This window comes from Varanus komodoensis, unplaced genomic scaffold, assembly GCF_004798865.1.
Source record: "Varanus komodoensis strain SLA01 unplaced genomic scaffold, ASM479886v1 scaffold19, whole genome shotgun sequence".
In the NCBI taxonomy this organism is placed as follows: domain Eukaryota; kingdom Metazoa; phylum Chordata; class Lepidosauria; order Squamata; family Varanidae; genus Varanus; species Varanus komodoensis.
Genome location: NW_025335550.1, coordinates 16653759 through 16672457, shown reverse-complemented (window position 1 = coordinate 16672457; position 18699 = coordinate 16653759). Strand labels below are relative to the sequence as shown.

Below are 18699 nucleotides of genomic sequence, written 5' to 3'. Positions count from 1 at the left end.
GAAGTGTCACTGAAAAAGTTAATTGCAACATAGTTTTTAGTTTACTACTATTGTATCAATGCTAGTTGCTCAGTTTAATTAGGCAGGTCTCATCCTACTGTGTTAATAATTACTTTTATGAAACATGGTATTTCTAAAACTGGAAGTTTTCTGAAGAAAAAATAGCATTCCTTATTTCTGTCCATCCTGCAACAAATCACTCCTTTGGCTTTCCTTGAATCATAGGGTGGGAACAAGGAATTGGAATTGTGTAGTGAATGGGTAACATTTTCCCAAATGCTTAAAAATTAAGGAATATTTTACACAGGCAATTTGAACAGCTTCAGTTATAGAATTATTTCCACATAAACTAAAACTAAAAACCTTTTTCTTTCTCTATTCTAGTGTGCAAAGATCCACCATACAAAGTTGAAGAATCTGGGTATGCTGGTTTCATTTTGCCAATAGAGGTTTACTTCAAGAACAAGGTGTGTACTTCTGTTCTTTCACTTTCTTCAAACATAGGTATCTGTTCCTTTAGACCAGGGGTCAGCAACCCGTGGCTCTGGAGCCGCATGTGGCTCTTGAACCCCTCTGCTGCAACTCTGTCGCTCAAAACACGCGCCGGCACAACCGCTGATCTGCTCAAAGCTCCACTCAGGAACGCAGCGCTAGCTAGTTTAGTAAATCAGCTAGTTAAGTAAATCGCTACATTCCTCTGCTAAACAAGCTTCCTGCAGGCTCTCATGTTACACGGAACTCTGTTGAATGTAATCTCCTTCATCTGAATGTTAAAAGCTGTGCTTGGGACCTGTCACAATTCACAGCACTTGACTGTTTATCTGCTAATCAGTCACTAAACACACCTATATCTCCGGCACAGCCGCCGATCTGCGGACCTGTGCCGATTTACTGAGCTTCCCCTCCCCCCGCCCCCGTAGGCCAACCATGGATAAATCGAAGAAAATAAAAGTTTCTGAAGAAAACCAAACGTTTAATGGTACATGGGTAGATTCATTTGCTTTTACTGCTGACGAACTTATGGGGTTTGCTGTTTAATGCATGCAGCCCTTTAGCACTGACTTTGACTCTTCAGAAAGCTGTTCTCCTATTCAAAATATATGAAAGGAGTCCTACTAGTTTATAATGTAAGATTAAAAATAACAGTTTTTAGTGACTGAACAAGAGCTGCAGCTAAATCATAATGAAGATATACATACTGTAGCATTAAGGTACAAAACGATATATGCAATGTTATCTTCATTTTAGATGTCAAAAGGGTTTTGTGGCTCCCGGTGTTTTCTTTTGTGTGGGAACCGGGTCCAAATGGCTCTTTGAGTGTTAAAGGTTGCCGACCCCTGCTTTAGACGGTCTCTTCTTGAGCTTTAAGTGCTCTGGAAGTACAGTAGGTAATTCCGGTTATGTCAATTTGCCAACAGAACATTATCTGACAGTGAAGCAGATTTTCTTCCGCCGCCATGTGGTTCTCAACACCAGCCAAATCTTCTCTGGAGGTTTGGAAGGGACTCTCTAGAGCAAACTCTGGAGGTCTTGTAGGTGAGAGGATAGGGTGGGAAAGTTCTGTTGAAACAGCATAATTCCTTTTTCACAATGTTGAATGTTGCCCAATAGGCATATAAAGAAATTGGATGTATTTACAGAAAATGTCTTGTACTTTGCTGAAAACATCAAGATAGTCATTGTCTAAAGCAGGTTGTAAAGCACTTCTCACTAAAATGAGGGGGGAAAGTTAAGGGTTTTTTAATGTTCACATATATCTCCAATAGAGATATAATATTGGTACTTCTAAATAATGTATTGATTTAAAAACTTAATAGCACTTCATGGAAATTGTAATACTTCAGCATTTTGTAATTTAGTTTGTAGAATAGTTTGTAATTGGCATAATACTGTTTTAGATACAGTTGCACTGAAGTAATGTGTATAAGTGCTTGACTTTTAGACAAGACAAAATGTCCAAAGCTGCTTCTGTAGCATCTGTATCTACAGAAGACACATAGTCAGTTAAGGAATTCATTTCCCATTTCACTTGCACTTTACTATGCAAGATATCTCCAAATTTGTTTACCTTGCTTTAGATTTTCTTTGCGTGAGAACAGTATTTAGAGGAACTTTAGAAGAAAGGGATAAAAACTAATATTTTCTCTTTGCAGTAACATATTATAATACTGGGTGAAATCCCATATTCTGTGAGTAGAAGACTATCTCGCATACCTTTCCCTTCCCCCTCTCTCCTGTGCCCCCCCAACAAAAAAAAAAGCAGGGAAATTGTTCCAAATTTGCAACCTGTGTGAGTGGAGTGGTGCAAGAACCCTCTGCCCAGTTTCAAGTATTCGTTCTGCACTATCTTTGGTGCCCATTAAGGTACTTTGGACAAAGTTCTTTAGGTTCCCCCAACTCTCTGGAGAGTCTTCTTGGGAAGTAGTTGCTGCTTGGAAAGTACATTTTAACCTAGGCCATTCCAATCACCAGAAAATAATAGCTCTTATTTTGAGTCAGTTATGTGGTTACTCTGTATTCTCATTCAGTTCTACTGATTCTGAACATAATTATTTCAACACACCTTTATTATGCTTAATGAACCGTAGTTACAAGACAAATAGAAAACCATTCCCTGCTTTTGAGATGCACACAAATGCAGGAGAAAGGAGAAGCCGGAGAAAGTTTGTTAACTACTGAGAGAACCTTGGGCAGATGGGGAGGCTTGTTTCCTACTGGTAGCAGCTTTTGAGAATCTCGGGTGTTGGGGAGGAAAGGATGCAAGCATCAATTTGATTGTAACACTGAACATTACTTTTTTGTTCTTCTAGAAATACCATATATTTTAAGAAACCCTGTACGTGCATAACCATGTTCCATTTTTTAGAAAATGGATTTTTGTATGCCTGTGCCTTTCAGATCTTACATTTTTTGGCAGTCAGAACAAGAGAAGGAAAATGTCCAGTGTTATCTTGCCTGAAGATGTATCATTATTTGTGCAGCTGCTGTTTTAGAAGGCCAGAACAGGCCTTTTTATATTATGTTTACAACAGGATAGTAATTTGATTCCTTTACCTCATACTCCAGTTTGCATCACAGTTGCTTGCTTTGGGAAGGTGGTTGTTTGTATTTTTTATGTTCAAGAGCTACTTAAACAACAGTAGTTCTATTAAACACTGTCTTTACTTAAATTCTGGTGCAGTGAACAATAATAGTGGATCTTGTGTGATATTAATTTCCCTTATGAAAAAACAGAACATAGTTTTAACATACCTTAAAATATGAATAGATGTTCTGTGTATGTGTGCACATGTGCATGTACATAATATATGTTACAAGTCTAGCCATCTAAAACTAGTGTATGAGGTAGAGCTTTTCATTGGCAAAGGATGCATATTAATGCAGTGGACAATATCTGACTGTCCTTTGAGTTCACATCTCTCTGTACAAGCATCTGCTGCCTCAGTCTTTTCAATGTCAGGGAATTATACATAACTTGATTAAGGCTGCAATTCTGTGCACACTTCCAGTGGGCACAATAGGGCTTAATTCTAAGTAAATATGTTTAGGATTGCACTGTTCACCAGTGTTAAAGCCCTTGAGATTCAGTCAGCAGAGTTAAATTAATACTTAGATTCTACTTAGTGTGTAATCCTGAGCCAGGTAATCCTGCACAAGTCACTTTCCTCCAGCCTTGTTCCCTGTTTCTAAAATAAAAGCAGCAACCTCCTATATGGGGGCTAGTTTGAGCTTAAATGAAATAGTAAAAACAATTTTTAGTCTTTAATTTGCTTCGTTTCTTAGCACAAAATTCAAAGCAGGCAGCATGGTAGAAATAATCAGTGTTGCTAAGAAATAAAAGTTAGCAGCAAGATTGCTGCAGTAATGTCATTGTTAATTAGGAGCCCTTAGCTGATTTTAATAGTTGTGGTGAGCCTTAGGAAAGGAGATAATGAAGATATAAAGGGTGCTAGGTAGCTTTGGGCTTTATACGTCATAATGAATAGCTGGAAATGATATTGGAACACTAGAGATAACCAGTAACAACTTAGCAACACAGATCACTTCTGTACAATCCATGGCCTCTGAACGTTTGCAACAGGCAACCTGGCACAGAATTTGTTTTAATAAGTGAGCCCTGGAGTTTAAAAAAAAATGCCATGAAGGTGTTGTGTGAGTCTTTGATAATAATGTGAAAGCATCTTAGTTGAGCTACTTTTGTAGGATGGATTTGCATATTGGGCTCAAAATGCCCCCCCCCCCACGCCTCTACAATTTAAATATAACTTCCTGATTTCTGGCAGAATGCCACATAAATAGTTATTTGAATTAATAAGGCTACCTTACCAGAGAAAGCTTATGTTTAGTTCAGGCATAGAAAAATATGCATTCCAGCATGTTAAAAATTTGTTCTAAAATCATTTCAACTCTTGAAGGTTAGGCTCAGTTCTTGACTCAAGTGGGGAAGCCCTATACCAAAATAGCTAAACGCACTAAGTACTTTTAAAGATCGCCATCCAAGCAATTTTTAGATTTTTATGATTTTAATGTTCTGTTTAATCTTCAGGTAAAGAAATGACTTTGGAACACTGGGATAAAAGTCACTGCATCATGTCATTTCATTTTCCCCCTATTTCATAACTGTTTTCTAACCTTTAGGAAGAACCGAAGAAAGTCCGCTTTGACTATGATCTATTCCTGCATCTGGAAGGCCATCCACCTGTAAACCATCTTCGCTGTGAAAAGCTTACTTTCAACAACCCTACGGAAGAGTTCAGAAAGAAGCTGCTGAAAGCAGGAGGGGTAAGTTCCATCTATATGTAAAAAGCACATGAAGAAGGTTCATTTCATGCTAGTGGTATGCTCAAGGCCATGTCAAAAGTAGATCCTTCCCCATACACACCATAAAAACATTCCTTTGAGTAGAAAAGACCAGCTACTTAAACCCTATAATGAAAGCACATTATGCATTTTACTAACAATAAGTAAAAGTGAAATAGTAGTGACACAGTTTGCAGAGACTGTTGCTGGACTGCGGACAGGAGGACAAACTACTAATTCAGGTCAAGATCCTGATGTTTGTTCCATGGCTTTACACATGTTAACATGTTAGAATGCTGTTACTGTAAAATTGTTCTTCCTTGGGAGTTTGTTTAGGACTTCATTTCCAGAGAATCTAGTATCCAAGAACTTGACATGGTTAATACTCTCCTTGTCCCTAGAGTATGCCTGTCCTGCATTAGAGTAAAGGTAATTACAAAATTGCTGTTACTACTTTGTTTAAGGTCAGATTGGTCTACTTAATTCTCTATTCTTGTGTAGCCAATTACCTGATATATAGCAAAGGGTATTTTCATTTATTTCTATTACATTTGTGTCCCACCTTTTTCCTTCCAAGGTACTCAAGGATGCTTACTTGATTCTTTTCTTTCTCTCAATCCTATCTTCCCAACAATAACTCTGAATTAGGTTGGGCTGCAAATCTATGACTGGTCCAGAGTCACCGAGGTAGCTCTCCATGGCTGAGTGGGAATTAGACCCTTAGTCCCACTTCCACAGTCTTAACCACTATACCATACTGGCTCTTCACAAGTGGCCCTTAAAAGTCACTCCTTTGGTTTTCAGTTCTTTTATTTGTCACTGATTTTCTGGGAAAGCTCTCGGAAAATCTAGACCTGCAGTGGCAGGAGTTTAGAATCTAAATGTTTATCTGCAGGTAACTGAATGCTTATCTGACAAGAAAAACAGTTCCCTTCCTCTTTCTCTCCAGCATTAGCAACATTCAGAAATGTCTAGTTTTGGAGTTATGCTAAGAATGCCTTTGCTTGCCCTTTCATTCCTGCCTCCTCCACTCTTCAATTATTAGTGTCTTACTCTTGTGCTAGTTACAGGGAAAACTTAAGAAACTGGTTTCCTTCTTACCTGTCCAGCAAGCAAGGGGAATTCCTCCATTCTTGGAATCAAAGTTTTAAAAGCTTGTTAACACCAAATTCAGTGTTTCTCATCTATATGTGTTGTATCATGTGGCTTCTCTAAGAAAAAACAGCTCTGAAAGCCTGCTTTGAATTTATAGCTTGCTGTGGTTGAAGCAAGTTTGCAAGATTTCCTGCCCTCAGGAGAGTAAATTTTGCTTGTTTTTCAAAATTATTGACAGGACTTCTTGGCAACAAATAGGCATGAAAAACTAATGTTTACCTTTTAAAATAAAGTATCAGTGTGCACATAAATTTACACAAAGCACAAGAAGTTTAGCAGCTTAAATATTAAAAACCTGCTTACTTCCTGTTGTCATTATGGGCCTAGTATAACAGCAATGTGGGATATATAGAGCTCATAAGTAATACTTGCGCTCATCATAACCCCAGCAGTATGCTAGGTGATGAATCCATTACATAGTACCTCTGTAAATAGTTCAAGTGCACAAACGTTACAAGCGCAACTAGTTTGCTGTTGTTACAAGAATTATCTGCAAACCAAACAAGAATGATTTCTGTTCAACTGTGATATAGGCAGGCTAATTGGACAATTGGAAACTTAAAAGAAATCTAGTGCTTTAGGTCTGGAACCACAATCTCTCATCAGCCTCAAAGCCAGCCAAATATTAATCACTGGTACTATTGCATGTGTGTATGATCAAACTCTGGAATGTATGCAATGCTGAGGAGGCATTTAGGAAGAAGGTATATGGTATTGTTTTTAAGCTAGAGAGAGGGCTGTTGGGAGTATTGTGTTGACAGACATTGACCAGATTCACGTATGAAAGAGCTTGCAGTTTATTAACCGTAGGCTGTTCAGGAGCAAGTAAGCATGCTAGCGCCTTGGCCATTTCTGGCTACTTCTGGTGTGCTAAACAGCCCCAGGGCGTTTTCTTATGGGATGTTCTCTATCCGAAGCTGGAGCTCTGGGCTGATGGAAGAGTAACAGTGCAGAGTTACAATCCAAAAACAAACCTATTTATGTTCCTATTCTGCACTTTGATAGTTAGAGCAGGTGTTGGGAGAAAAATAAATTCAATCTCATTGTGGAATGGATACAAGTTCTTTAAGGCATTTACCAAGCATATAAATCAAATATGAAATGTTCATCCTGTAATATGCTTGGTTGGAACAAGCCTTAAGATCATCTTCATGTGTTGTGGGGGGAGTGCTGGTTAGAAAAATAACCACACCTGTTGCTTCCTCACTCAGCTGCTTGCCCAAATCTGCAGGGCATATGCCCAATAAGTTTGGGATTGAACTACAATAGCCTGATTGTGAGATTTGGTCAACTTAACTTGCCTGACTCCATTTTTTGTTAAAGAGAACAACCTGTCTCACCATCCTTGCAGCTGGCCTGCATATTCCTGCCACAGACGGCGGCGGCGGTGGCGGGGGGGGGGGGGGGTTGCATCATGTCCATTGATCAGGCCTTATCAACAAGTATATATTCTGTTCTGTTTGTTTATTATATTTTCCACCTTTCTGAAATCAAACACAGTAGTATATATTTTTTAAAAATCCTAGAAGATCAAAACAATCAAATAAAAGTTGTTAAAATCAGACTTAAATCTCATAAAAACATTTTTGATTGACAAATGAAAAAGACACATCTTGATCCCCTGTCTGAATGAGGAACCAGCCAGAACACCACAGAAAACGTGTGCCAGAGTTTGGGAAGAATCAGGAGAAAGATTCTGTTTGCCTGACTGACAAGCAGCCTCTTGCAAGCATGGGTTTCCCCAAAAAGGCCTTTCATGTTTATTTTAATAACTGAGCAGGTTCATGCCAAAATATGTGATTCTTCAGATAAACACTGAGAGTCTCCAGCATACTGGAGCATAGTATGCCTGTGGATCCCTCATTTGGTGTTCACCAGGGTCCTTGCTGCTCCTATATTTTGTAAGCTGCCCCGAGGCTTCAGCGAATGGGGCGGCATAGAAATTTTTAAATAAATAAATATATTATATTTTATTTTTATTTTATTTTATTAGCAATAAAAAACTGGGGGGCTTCCATGCTGCAGAGCAAGGAGCTTCCATATAGTACCATCTCTGTGTATGTTCAAAAGAGTGGTTTGTGCTTTGGAACTTGGACCCTTCCTTTGCCTTATGTTTAGGTGGTTAGGAAATCTGCTTTTATTTTAGTCTTGCAAGTTTGCTACCTGGGAAATACATGGTTGCTGTCTGGCCATGCATACAGTGGCAGCCATTTTCTTAATGAGCAGTCCTCCCCATGGCAGCCATTATGTGAGTGTGCCTGCAACACACACTCAGAAATTTAAAAGTACCTCAACCCCAAAAGCTTGGAGTTCCTGGCCTTAAACTGTTTCATCAAACTGCCAGATTACTACTTCATTAGAAAAATCTTTCCAGTAACTTGAAACAGAAGGATTCCTGGAGGAATATACATTTTTGGGATATAAGCCAGTGTCTCTGCCAGATAATACAGTACAGAAAGACCTAAATCTGTGTTTGTCTGTTTGTATGCTTTTTGACATTTTTTCCTTGTATGTGCCACACTATCTTTGTTTTTCTGTAAAATAGATCTATTTTCCTTTTAATTACAGTATTGTGTTTTTGGACATAGTTTCTGAAGCTTAACCATTATATTTCAATAGCAGAAGCATAGCAGAGTTATCTTGGGGTAATAAAAGAAGTGTGTGTATTTGTTTCTATTTTAAGTGTTACATTTATTTTCTACTTTTTTCCACTTGCAAAGAACCCAGAATAGTTCATGAGATTCCCCCCCCCCCCTTTCCATTTTATCCTTGCACCAACCCTATGAAGTAGGTGAGGTTGAGAGTCATTGACCTGGTTAGGATGACATGTCAGCCCACTGTGAATGAATTAACATTTAAGATGCTGTAGCTCATGTCATCCACCATTATGAGAGCCAGTGTGGTGTAGTGGTTAAGAGCACAGGGTTGGTAATCAGGAGTTCCAGGTTCTAGTCCCCACTTAACCATGGAGCCAACTGGGTGACTTTGGGCCAGTCACAGATTCTCATCCCAGCCTGCCTCACAGAGTTGTTTGTTGTGGAGACAAGACTGAGAGTAGCAGGAGGAGAATGATGTAAGGCACTTTGAGTTCACTGAGGAACAGTGAGATATAAATCTAATAAATAAATTATGAACTGCAAGCACCAAACAAAGATTGCCATGGCTTGCTGTATCATCCAAGCCCACACAGCAGAGGTCATTTAAAGATGAAACAACACTTGTAAAACCCATTGTCTGTTTTAGGACTGTGTAAGAGTTATTTAATCCTCAGATAACCTAAATTTGGATAGCAGAACAGGCCATAGTAATCCCCAGCCAGGTGGCCAGCATATGCTTTACCATGAGTAAATTAACCCACTGTGGGATGTCATATGGCATCATCATGTTTTACTGCCCAGTGGGGACCAGAATCCAGATCTCCTGAGAACCAGGCTAAGATTCAAGGTGACGTTTTCAATGGTCTAGACACTGATGGTGATAGCATTTTGTACTTTCTCTGTGTGTGTGTCCATGTGCACATTTGTGTATTTCACTGGGAACTGTCTGAATTAGAAGGTTTAGACAAACATGACTGTGCATGGATGATCCACACAAGTTTGTGATAAGAAGGCTGAAGGCTTTGTTCAAGCCCAGGACAAATTCATAATATCACAAATATTTTCCTCAGGTTATTTTTCTCAGCATTGTTGCACTTCTCAGTCCTGTTTCCTATTCTTTATGACTTCAATCTGTCCAATTCAATTCATGGTGAAAGCCAAATGATGTTAATTAAACTAATGTCAATTACATGCAGTCTGCAGAGGAACTCAGGAGTTGTCTATCCAGATTATTTAAGTGCCCACTACTCCAGGGTTTACCCTAAATGTTATTATTGTGTTTATTTCCCTCTCACCCTAGATCATGGTAATGTCTGATGGAACATCAGCTGCTTCAGGGCAGAGTCTTCATCTCCCCAATCTTCCCAGTAATTCCCTCTCTTTTTCTGAAGTGAAGAAGAAATCATCTCATGGGCCAAAGGTAAGATATGGCCTAGTATGAAGAACTGAGCAACAGTTTTGAATGTTGCATGACCAAAAGAGCCAAGAAATTAATTAAGTTCATATTAAATCAGATCAGTGAACAACCAGATAGATTTATAACCCATGCATATCTGCTTAAAATGTATGTGTGCATACATTCTATTCCATGTGTTTAAAATGTAATTCTAAGCTACATATGCATTAAAGTACCCCAGTCTCTGATACAACTGCCTCTACTTCTTTCCCAACTACATAGCTCTGCAGTTGATATCTAATAAGCAATATGCTTGGAAATAGAATCCTGTAGGAAATAAGGGTTATGTTCCTACATCTGCAAACCTGTGATGATGGAATGCGCAACAGATTTTCATTAACACATGGTAGTACAAGTTCCATTTGTAGCAACAGAAATAGGTTGAAATTTTTTTTTTAGGTTGAAATTTTTTATTTAAATAAAAACATACTACAAACAGCAACAGAAATAGGGTAAGATAAACACTAAAATAGGGTACGATAAACACGGTCACACATCAGGAAAGTTGGGTACTAATTGTGTTCTGGGAAGATTGGCATTTTTAATCTTATGTGGAAATGAGCCGTAATTTATAGCTACCTTCTCTTTTAAGAGTATTTATGCATACTGTTTGATTCTTGGAGGATTTGCATAGTAATTCACTGTCAATTGGTAGTGGGAGACATTTAGAGTGCTTTGTCATCCTCCAAATCTATGTGGAATGCAGATGGCCAGCAGTAATTTAGCATGATATCTGTTTATTTAAAACACTTAACCTGCCACTTTTGACAGATTCCACATACATGCACAGACAGAGCTTATACAGAATAAACAGTTCAGTAATAACAAAACCAGAGATCTAAACTCAAAACCCGAATTTTAAAATCAAAAAGTATAGTAAAACCTTATGTTAAAAAAACCACTAAAAGCCAATTAAGAATATATATGCATGAATTCCACAAAGAATGAGATCAATTTTGCCTATTTCAGGAGGGAATTCTATAACCAGGATGCTGTCATAGAACAGGTCCTGTTTTGCCTTCCCACCAATCGGTATAGCCTTAGAGATGGGATGTACAGTAGGACCTCTGAAGAAGTTTTTAACTACAGGCATGTTCATATGGTAGTACATAGTCTTTCATATCATGGTGAAACATCCAAACAAGTGGCAAAATGTAAGCTGATAACAGATTTAAAAATTCTGGTTTATATCTATGACTGCAAAACACAAGTCGAATAATTTGTGTGGATATGCTTGCATCTATAACTATGTATGTATAATAGAGTCTTTTTTAATACTTTCCTTACATTGTTAACTTCCCTGAGAATATGGCAAGCTAAAAGTTAAACGAATTGAAATATATTGTAATGGAACAGAGTTAATAAGCAATGCTTAACTGCATGAATGCGTTGTTTAACTTGATCTTGTCGATTGTCATTGTGATGCTTTAACATGTGATACATTCTGAATTTTAATTATTTTTTAAATTTATCAGAAGTGTTCTGTAGTAATGTAGGTTCCCTTGTTGTATCCAATTCTGAAAGGCTGACCACAGTGTGGCAAAATAAATTTAAGATGACATATTTGTCTGGGGCCATATAGTTCACTGCTTATATGGTACATATTGCACATCTACCATACATAAAACTAACCAGTTTTTAAATTGTACTGTTGGGGATCCAGTCCTTTGATCACCCATTGCTAAAAAATAGTTACTCATTGAAGCTTAGGAAAGTGGCTGGAAGCGGAAAGGTAAAGGGCAACCACTGATGTGCTGCGACTTCTTTGCATCCTTTGTGTTCTTTGCATCTTGTGCTGCTTTGTAACATACTGACAATTCTGTTTGCTCTGCATGTATGAATGAATGAAGCAGGCAAACAGGCAGTGCATCTCATACACATGCGCTAGTTTCAGGAACACTTCCTATGGGTTCATCTGTCTGGTGATGACTATTCAATGCCACTGGTCATCTGCTCAGTGTGCTGAAAAATATGTTCATGGAGTGGAGCTAGAATGTCTTTCTGAGGCTGATCGATTTGGTTGTATTTTTATGAACATATATGTTAAACTGTCCACAGCCCAGAATGCATCATGTCTATTCTGTCCATGTAGCTTAAGTTCACAACCTAGCAATAGAATTCTGTTCCATTGTTTTCAAAGGATCTTAGTGAAGATTCTTACGCTAAATTGTCTTTAATGGTCTTTGAAATAACCAGAAGAAACAATGTTTCTGATTTAAATTTAGCTTTACAAGTTAGCTAAACATTTAAAATGAAAACATAAACGAATATGGTATTTCCATCTGTTTGTATTTGTCAGATGATTTCAAACATTGAGTTGTATCTGATGGATTGTATCCAACAATTATCTAATTTATTACATTCATTTCAGTCAATCTACTCTAAGTAATACTAACAAGATGTGTAACCCATTGGCTTTTGGCTGCATAAAGTAGTTTGTTTCTTCATTCCTTCCTTCTCACAAACTTTAGAATGAGAAGTCTTGTACTGTCCAGAGGGTGTTAAAAGAAGGGAACCAAAACCTCATAGCTCCATTATATGGTACTCATGTGGACACAGTCATGAGGCAAAGATGGTGCATATATGGCTTTCAACTGCTGCCACTATCTCAGTGCATTCAGTGTTCTTTCAGTCCCAGACCCTTCTCTAGCCTTTGCTTCCTATACAGTATTTTTTTTAATTCAAATGGCATGTGGTAGTAATGTGAAGCTGTCATGTATCTAACCATTTTTTTCTTCTCCCAAATCATGAAACAGTTTCAGACTAGAATTTCCTTCTTGCTGTCATTTTTAATAGATTTTCTGGGACCATCCACAAAGTTTCAAGAAATTACTGCTATTATGTAAGGAAGCCATGCTTTAATAGTCACTGATAGCAACTTCTAAAGTAGTTCATTAAATTTAATTTATTAAGCCTGCATGGATGTTGCCTAGCTGAAAGAGCTTATACAGTATACCAGTTCAGCTTGATATTCTCAGTGTAAATTTAAGCAATTAAACATAATGAGCTATTTAATGAACCACTAAAATTGCTTTACTTTAAGAACTGCATCGCCTCACCACCACCACCTCAGTTCCTTTCTTCTGGGCGGTCCTTGTCTTTGCCTTATGGAATCTGTCAGACAAAAACTAATATCCCATTTGTAACATGAGATCATGACAGCAAGGCAACTGAAAAGACTACACACAACACTATTTTCATTATACTGTCAATTTAAGACTGGGACCCTCAGCATACTTAGTTGGAAGAAAGTTTCTCTTTAAGCATAATTCCAAGTAAGCCTGGCTTCTTGCCCCTATTTGCATGATTTAAGGAGTAAAGAATGAGGCCCCATGTACGTGCAGGAAACTTATGCACATCCAGGCTTATTGGTCTAAACTAAACCAAAGTGGAAATGCATGCAAAATCCTGTTTCAGTTGATGGCATAATGTACAAATAACACATTATCAGGCAGTATTCTGCAGACTGGTAACTTCACAAATAATGTGGAAGATGTAGTGTGCTCATGACTGGAAAGAGCAGAATGTGTATCCAATGATCTCTCACTGAAAAAAGAGAAATAAAAATTATGAATTCTGGACTGCAACTGTTTGTAACTCATTTTATGTTGAATGGTGTTACTTCCAACACAATTAGGGAGAAATCTTGTGTGTGTCAAGAAAAGAAAAAAATAATTTTCTGCTTTTCTTCTTTGTTTGCAAAAGGGGTGGTATGCTGTGGATTACTGTTTAACTGGGATGGTTAAAATAATGCTCAAATATTTCTATATCCATTTTCTACTGGTAGCATTATTTTCTGCAGAATGATCGACAGTGAAATACCCAGCCTTTCTTGGGCTTGTAGGTACATTTCAGAATCTGAGAAACTGCTGTGGGTACAAATGCCTAATCAGTGGGCAACCAGTTTGACATCTACCTTCCACATGTGTGAATTTCAGGCTATCACTTATTCAATAAAAGTTCTTTAATGTATATTGGACACGGCAACCTTTCTTTCATAAGAGAAGGTCTAATTTAGTTAATCGCTGGCGGCACAATATAATGCTTCTTAGCTTTGGCATTGTCTGGTAGGTGCTACTGAGGGCATATGAGGAACCTAATTTTGGGTGGGAGTCTGTCAGAATTCCTTGGCTTGGATGCCAGCTCACTTTCTCTCTGTCCTGAGCCCACCTGAGCCTTTGCATGGGCATCTGGCAGAGAGCAAGCCTAAGTAAGTCTTTGATGCCAGCTTGCACACATGTGCCCACTGTGCAACTAGCATTCTGCTTTGCAAATGTAACATGCAGGCTTTGTGTATTTTGTGCAAAGAGTTGTGTACTTTGTGTTTTTTGCGCAAGGAAGTATGTACTTTGCATAAAGAAGCTGCTAGCATTCCCAAGCATTTATGGACCTGGTTTTAGCTCAGGTCACTTTCTGGGTGAGACCAAGTACAGGAAAGAAGTCCAGCAGGCTCAAGAACGCCAGATTCCAGCCTTATCTTTGCATCCCTAGTTATTACAGAGATACATTTTGTACTCCATCTTTAAAATTCAGCAGTGATTTCTTCAATTATTCACCCTATTCACGGAAATTGACAAATGGAAGGGGAAATTGATTTTCCACCACTTTTGACAACCGAAGACTAATATTACAACATTGGAAGGGAAAACATTCACCTTTAAAGCAATGGACTGAGGACCTTACAACACTTTCGGTATTTCCTTGAATGGGTAGATGTGGAGGTCACTTTCAGATGGATACTTAATTGGATATTTGCCGTTGAAGTCCGTCTATAATTGCATTTCATGCAAATCCATGTAACATATTTTTAAATGAATTAAATACTTGCAGGCACCATGTTAGAGATCACTTTAAAGCATGATATCCTTCAGGCTTTTTAACTATAACTCCCATCATCCACATCCAGCATGGCTAATGGTCAGGAATTACAGGAATCATATTTTCATTTGAAAAAAAAGGAGGACACCATGCTTCTTACCCTGTTTTAGAGAATCACTGACTAGAACCTCTAGTCTTCATCACATCACCTCAAAAACTTCTGTAGGTTTGCAGTGATGAACATTGGAGATTCCACATGAGATTGGTTTGAATGTAACTCTAAACTGTGATTTAGTACTACAATAATGAACTGTAGTGAGCCTCAGGCTTGCACGTTCATTTAACACACCTATGAGCATAGTTCAGAAACTTAACTTCCATTTTAGATTAACCTTGGCTAGCTGTATCATCCAAACCCAAACAGACTGTGATTAATCTTAACTAAGGTTAGTTGAAACAAGCCAGCCACAAACCATAGTTATTCAGCTAGTCACTGGGTTTAGATAGTCATCCAGCTGGCCATGATACACTGTGGTGTCTGCAAGTGTCTGCTTATACAAACCCTATTAGGGAGTTGTCATTAAACATTAAACAACCCTCATATAACCCTAAAACAGACCATGGCTTAACCTTGCATTCCCTACCAGCTGCACATGATATGGCAGTCCACAAGCAGGGGTTGCAGCTTCACCATAGACCAAATAACCCACAGTGAGACTGCAATGTTGCAGTGAGACTGCCAGTTTCAATATGCAGTCCCTGATGGTTAAATAACAGCCCCACAGTTTAAGGCTTAGCCAACATTTTATTTATTTATTTAAAACTTTTATATGCTGTCCCTTATGTATGGCATCTCAGGACGGCTTACAATCCTTAAAATCAGAATACAATAAAACAATACATACCAATATAATAAATAACATATAACCAGTGAAAATAAAAGTGACTGTTAAAACATGAAAATACTAATTTTTAAAATAACGATTGAATACAAAAATAGCATGATTATTTGGTGTTAATTTAAAATGGATGTGCAAGTTTCTGATCTCAGCACACAAGCCTGAGGTTGCTTAGGTTCATTCTTGTAATGCTAAACCATAGCTTTGTACTTGTGCCGGAATGTAAGCAGTGCGTATTGATATATGCTGCTGCATGTTATTGGCTGTCCAGGTGAAGCATTCTTGACATGTATGGAACGTAGCCCTCAAAACAGTTTCATGGTTTGAATCCATTCAGATTGCTTGAAGGGATATTTATTATTTATTTTATTTATTGAATTTGTATTAAAGCCTCCCATTAGCATCATGTTCTCTGGGCAGCCATTACAATAAAAATGTCAATAATAACATTAATAAAATAATACAGGTAAGATGATGGATAAACAAGATAAAACACAATATATACAATCAGACATATCATAGATTAATACAGTTAATAATTGAAATTAAAACCAGTGCCATTGATATAGATGGTCTAAATAGTACCATAGGTGGGGCAAAAAAGAAAAGTTTTTGTCACGCCCTAAAACTCAATATTGTAGGCACTTGACGAATCTCCAGTGACAAGGCATTCCACAGTTAGGGTGCCGCCACAATATATCTTTATTGGTTAGTGCTAAAGCTTCTAATTTTGGCTACAAGAAAAATCAAAATTAGCAGAAAGAAAACACTGCTAACTTTAAGTAATAAATACAGTATCTGCTGTCTTTCCATGGAGAAGGCCACTTAAAGAAAATTTTGTATTTTGTCCATTATATTGCTGGGTATTTCTGCCTGTCCTGAATGTTGTGGCCACAAATGGGAACAAGCAGTTTGACATTGAATTCAGCAGGATGCCATGCTTCAAAGTCTTGAGTCTAGTGAAGTTAGAACAAACTTAAACTGGCACTGACCTTTTGCTCATCTCTTCCCCAATACACACACACACACGACTCTACAACAACCTTCTGGAGACCAGGCACAGCCCAAATTGGATACGTGTCAGCTCAGACAAGTTCTTGGATATGCAGTGGCATCCAGGCTGGCTGTAAATACTGGGAACTACATTTCCTATTGTCTTCACCTTATTGAACATTGCCTGGTACTGGCTGTAGTGGTTCCAAATTGCCACATCTTTTCTCTCTCCGCATCTTGGGAAATTTGAGAAGGGCTGCAAAGAATCCCAGCAGGAAGCTCCAAAGTCAAGATCTGCATTGGATCTAATTAAGATTATTCTTCAGACACCCAAAGCAAATCCATCCTTTCCTCCAGGTTTCGGTGGATCTTCCTAATGCTCATGATACTTCTTTTTAAATAACAATAAACTTAGAACTTGTGTGATGCATTGATTTTTTAAATACTTTATCAGCAGCACTTCTTTCAGTAATTCCATGCTGCTTGTACACTTTTGCAAGGTTCTTAATGTTTTTTTTTTAAACCAGTGGGTTGATAAATCATGAAATGTAATTATATATATGGTGGTTAAGTTTCCTGTCAAATGTTAAGCATTGCATTCATCCTAGAAAATGATACCTCATCAGTCTTTGCCTGGCACACAGTGGAACTTTTGAATACACCAAGATGCGCATTGTTGATGCACTTTATCTCTGTAAATCTCACTAGAAAGCAGTAACTTTTGAGATTCTTCACAAAAAATAAGTAAATGATTATTGTATTTTCAGTGAGTCCTTAGACTATTTGGGCGGGGGGGGGGGTTCATTCTCAAAGTAGCTATTTAGACCAAAGAATGCAGTCCACCAGTCCTCTTTTTTGTAAATCTTACTGAAGTAAATGGAGGTTGCAGAATAGCTGTTTGCTGTAGCTTAAACAGAATACTGAACCAAATACTAACTTTGTGATTTCCATTGTTGCAGGACCCAAATAAGAGTGTAAGCACTAGCAGCAGCAGTAGTAACAGTTTTTCAAAGCCCCATAAATTAACAAAGGAGCACAAGGAGAAACCTTCTAAAGACTCAAAAGAACATAAAAGTGCCTTCAAAGAACCTTCCAGGGAACATAACAAATCTTCCAAAGAATCCTCTAAAAAACCCAAAGAAAACAAACCACTAAAGGATGAAAAAATAGTTCCTAAGATGGCCTTCAAGGAACCCAAACCTATGTCAAAGGAGCCAAAATCTGAAAATAACATACTTACCATAACAGGTGGACAGCAACAAGAAAAGAAGGCCCCTACAAAAAGGCCTCCAGGTATGGATTCTGAGGATCTTTCAGCCAAAAAGAAGAAGAAAAGTGGCTCAGAGGCTTTATTTAAAAGTTTTTCTACTGCTCCCCCTCTGATACTTACTTGTTCCACTGCTGACAAAAAACAGACAAAGGATAAATCTCAGTTTAAGATTGGGAAAGTCAAAATGGAAAGTGAGACACTGGAGAAGAAGAAGAATACATTACCACCATTTGATGATATTGTGGACCCTAATGATTCCGATATGGAGGAGAACATGTCCTCAAAATCTGAAGTAAGGTTTTGTGCTTCTGTCATTGCTTTACTACTGTGTTAGAGGATTTGCTCTTTTTATTACTTGGGGGAAAAAAGACTTGGGCATAGTGGTCATGTATGTAGTGTGGCGTGGAAATGCATGTCTGTATTGCCATGCGGAATCATGGAAATTAGCTGTGGCTATTCGTTGCTTTATAGATTGCTTTGGTTAGTTGATTTACATTATTTATGTTTGAGCCTCTAAGGAATGACATTGGTTTGTTGCTTTATTAATAATCTTAGAGGAATACAAGTGAATAGACCTTTCACAGCATGATTACCTCTCAGTGCTAGGAAACAGATTTTATGCTTTTTGTTTGTTTATATAGATTGAATTGTTATATTCTGTAGTATTTTGCAAAACTGGTACCTGAGACAAGGATAATATGTTAAAACTTG

General features: G+C 37.9%; 1 protein-coding gene across 3 annotated transcripts in view; it reads left to right on the top strand.

Moving 5' to 3' along the window:
- Nucleotides 1–18699, top strand: part of MLLT3 (MLLT3 super elongation complex subunit) — a 157296-nt gene that overhangs the window by 88469 nt on the left and 50128 nt on the right. For all 3 annotated transcript variants that reach the window (XM_044427621.1, XM_044427620.1, XM_044427622.1), the window contains exons 3-6: nt 385–467; nt 4639–4782; nt 9853–9972; nt 17678–18280. In XM_044427621.1, the coding sequence (XP_044283556.1) occupies nt 385–467; nt 4639–4782; nt 9853–9972; nt 17678–18280 (950 nt within the window). The remainder of the gene's footprint in view (nt 1–384; nt 468–4638; nt 4783–9852; nt 9973–17677; nt 18281–18699) is intronic.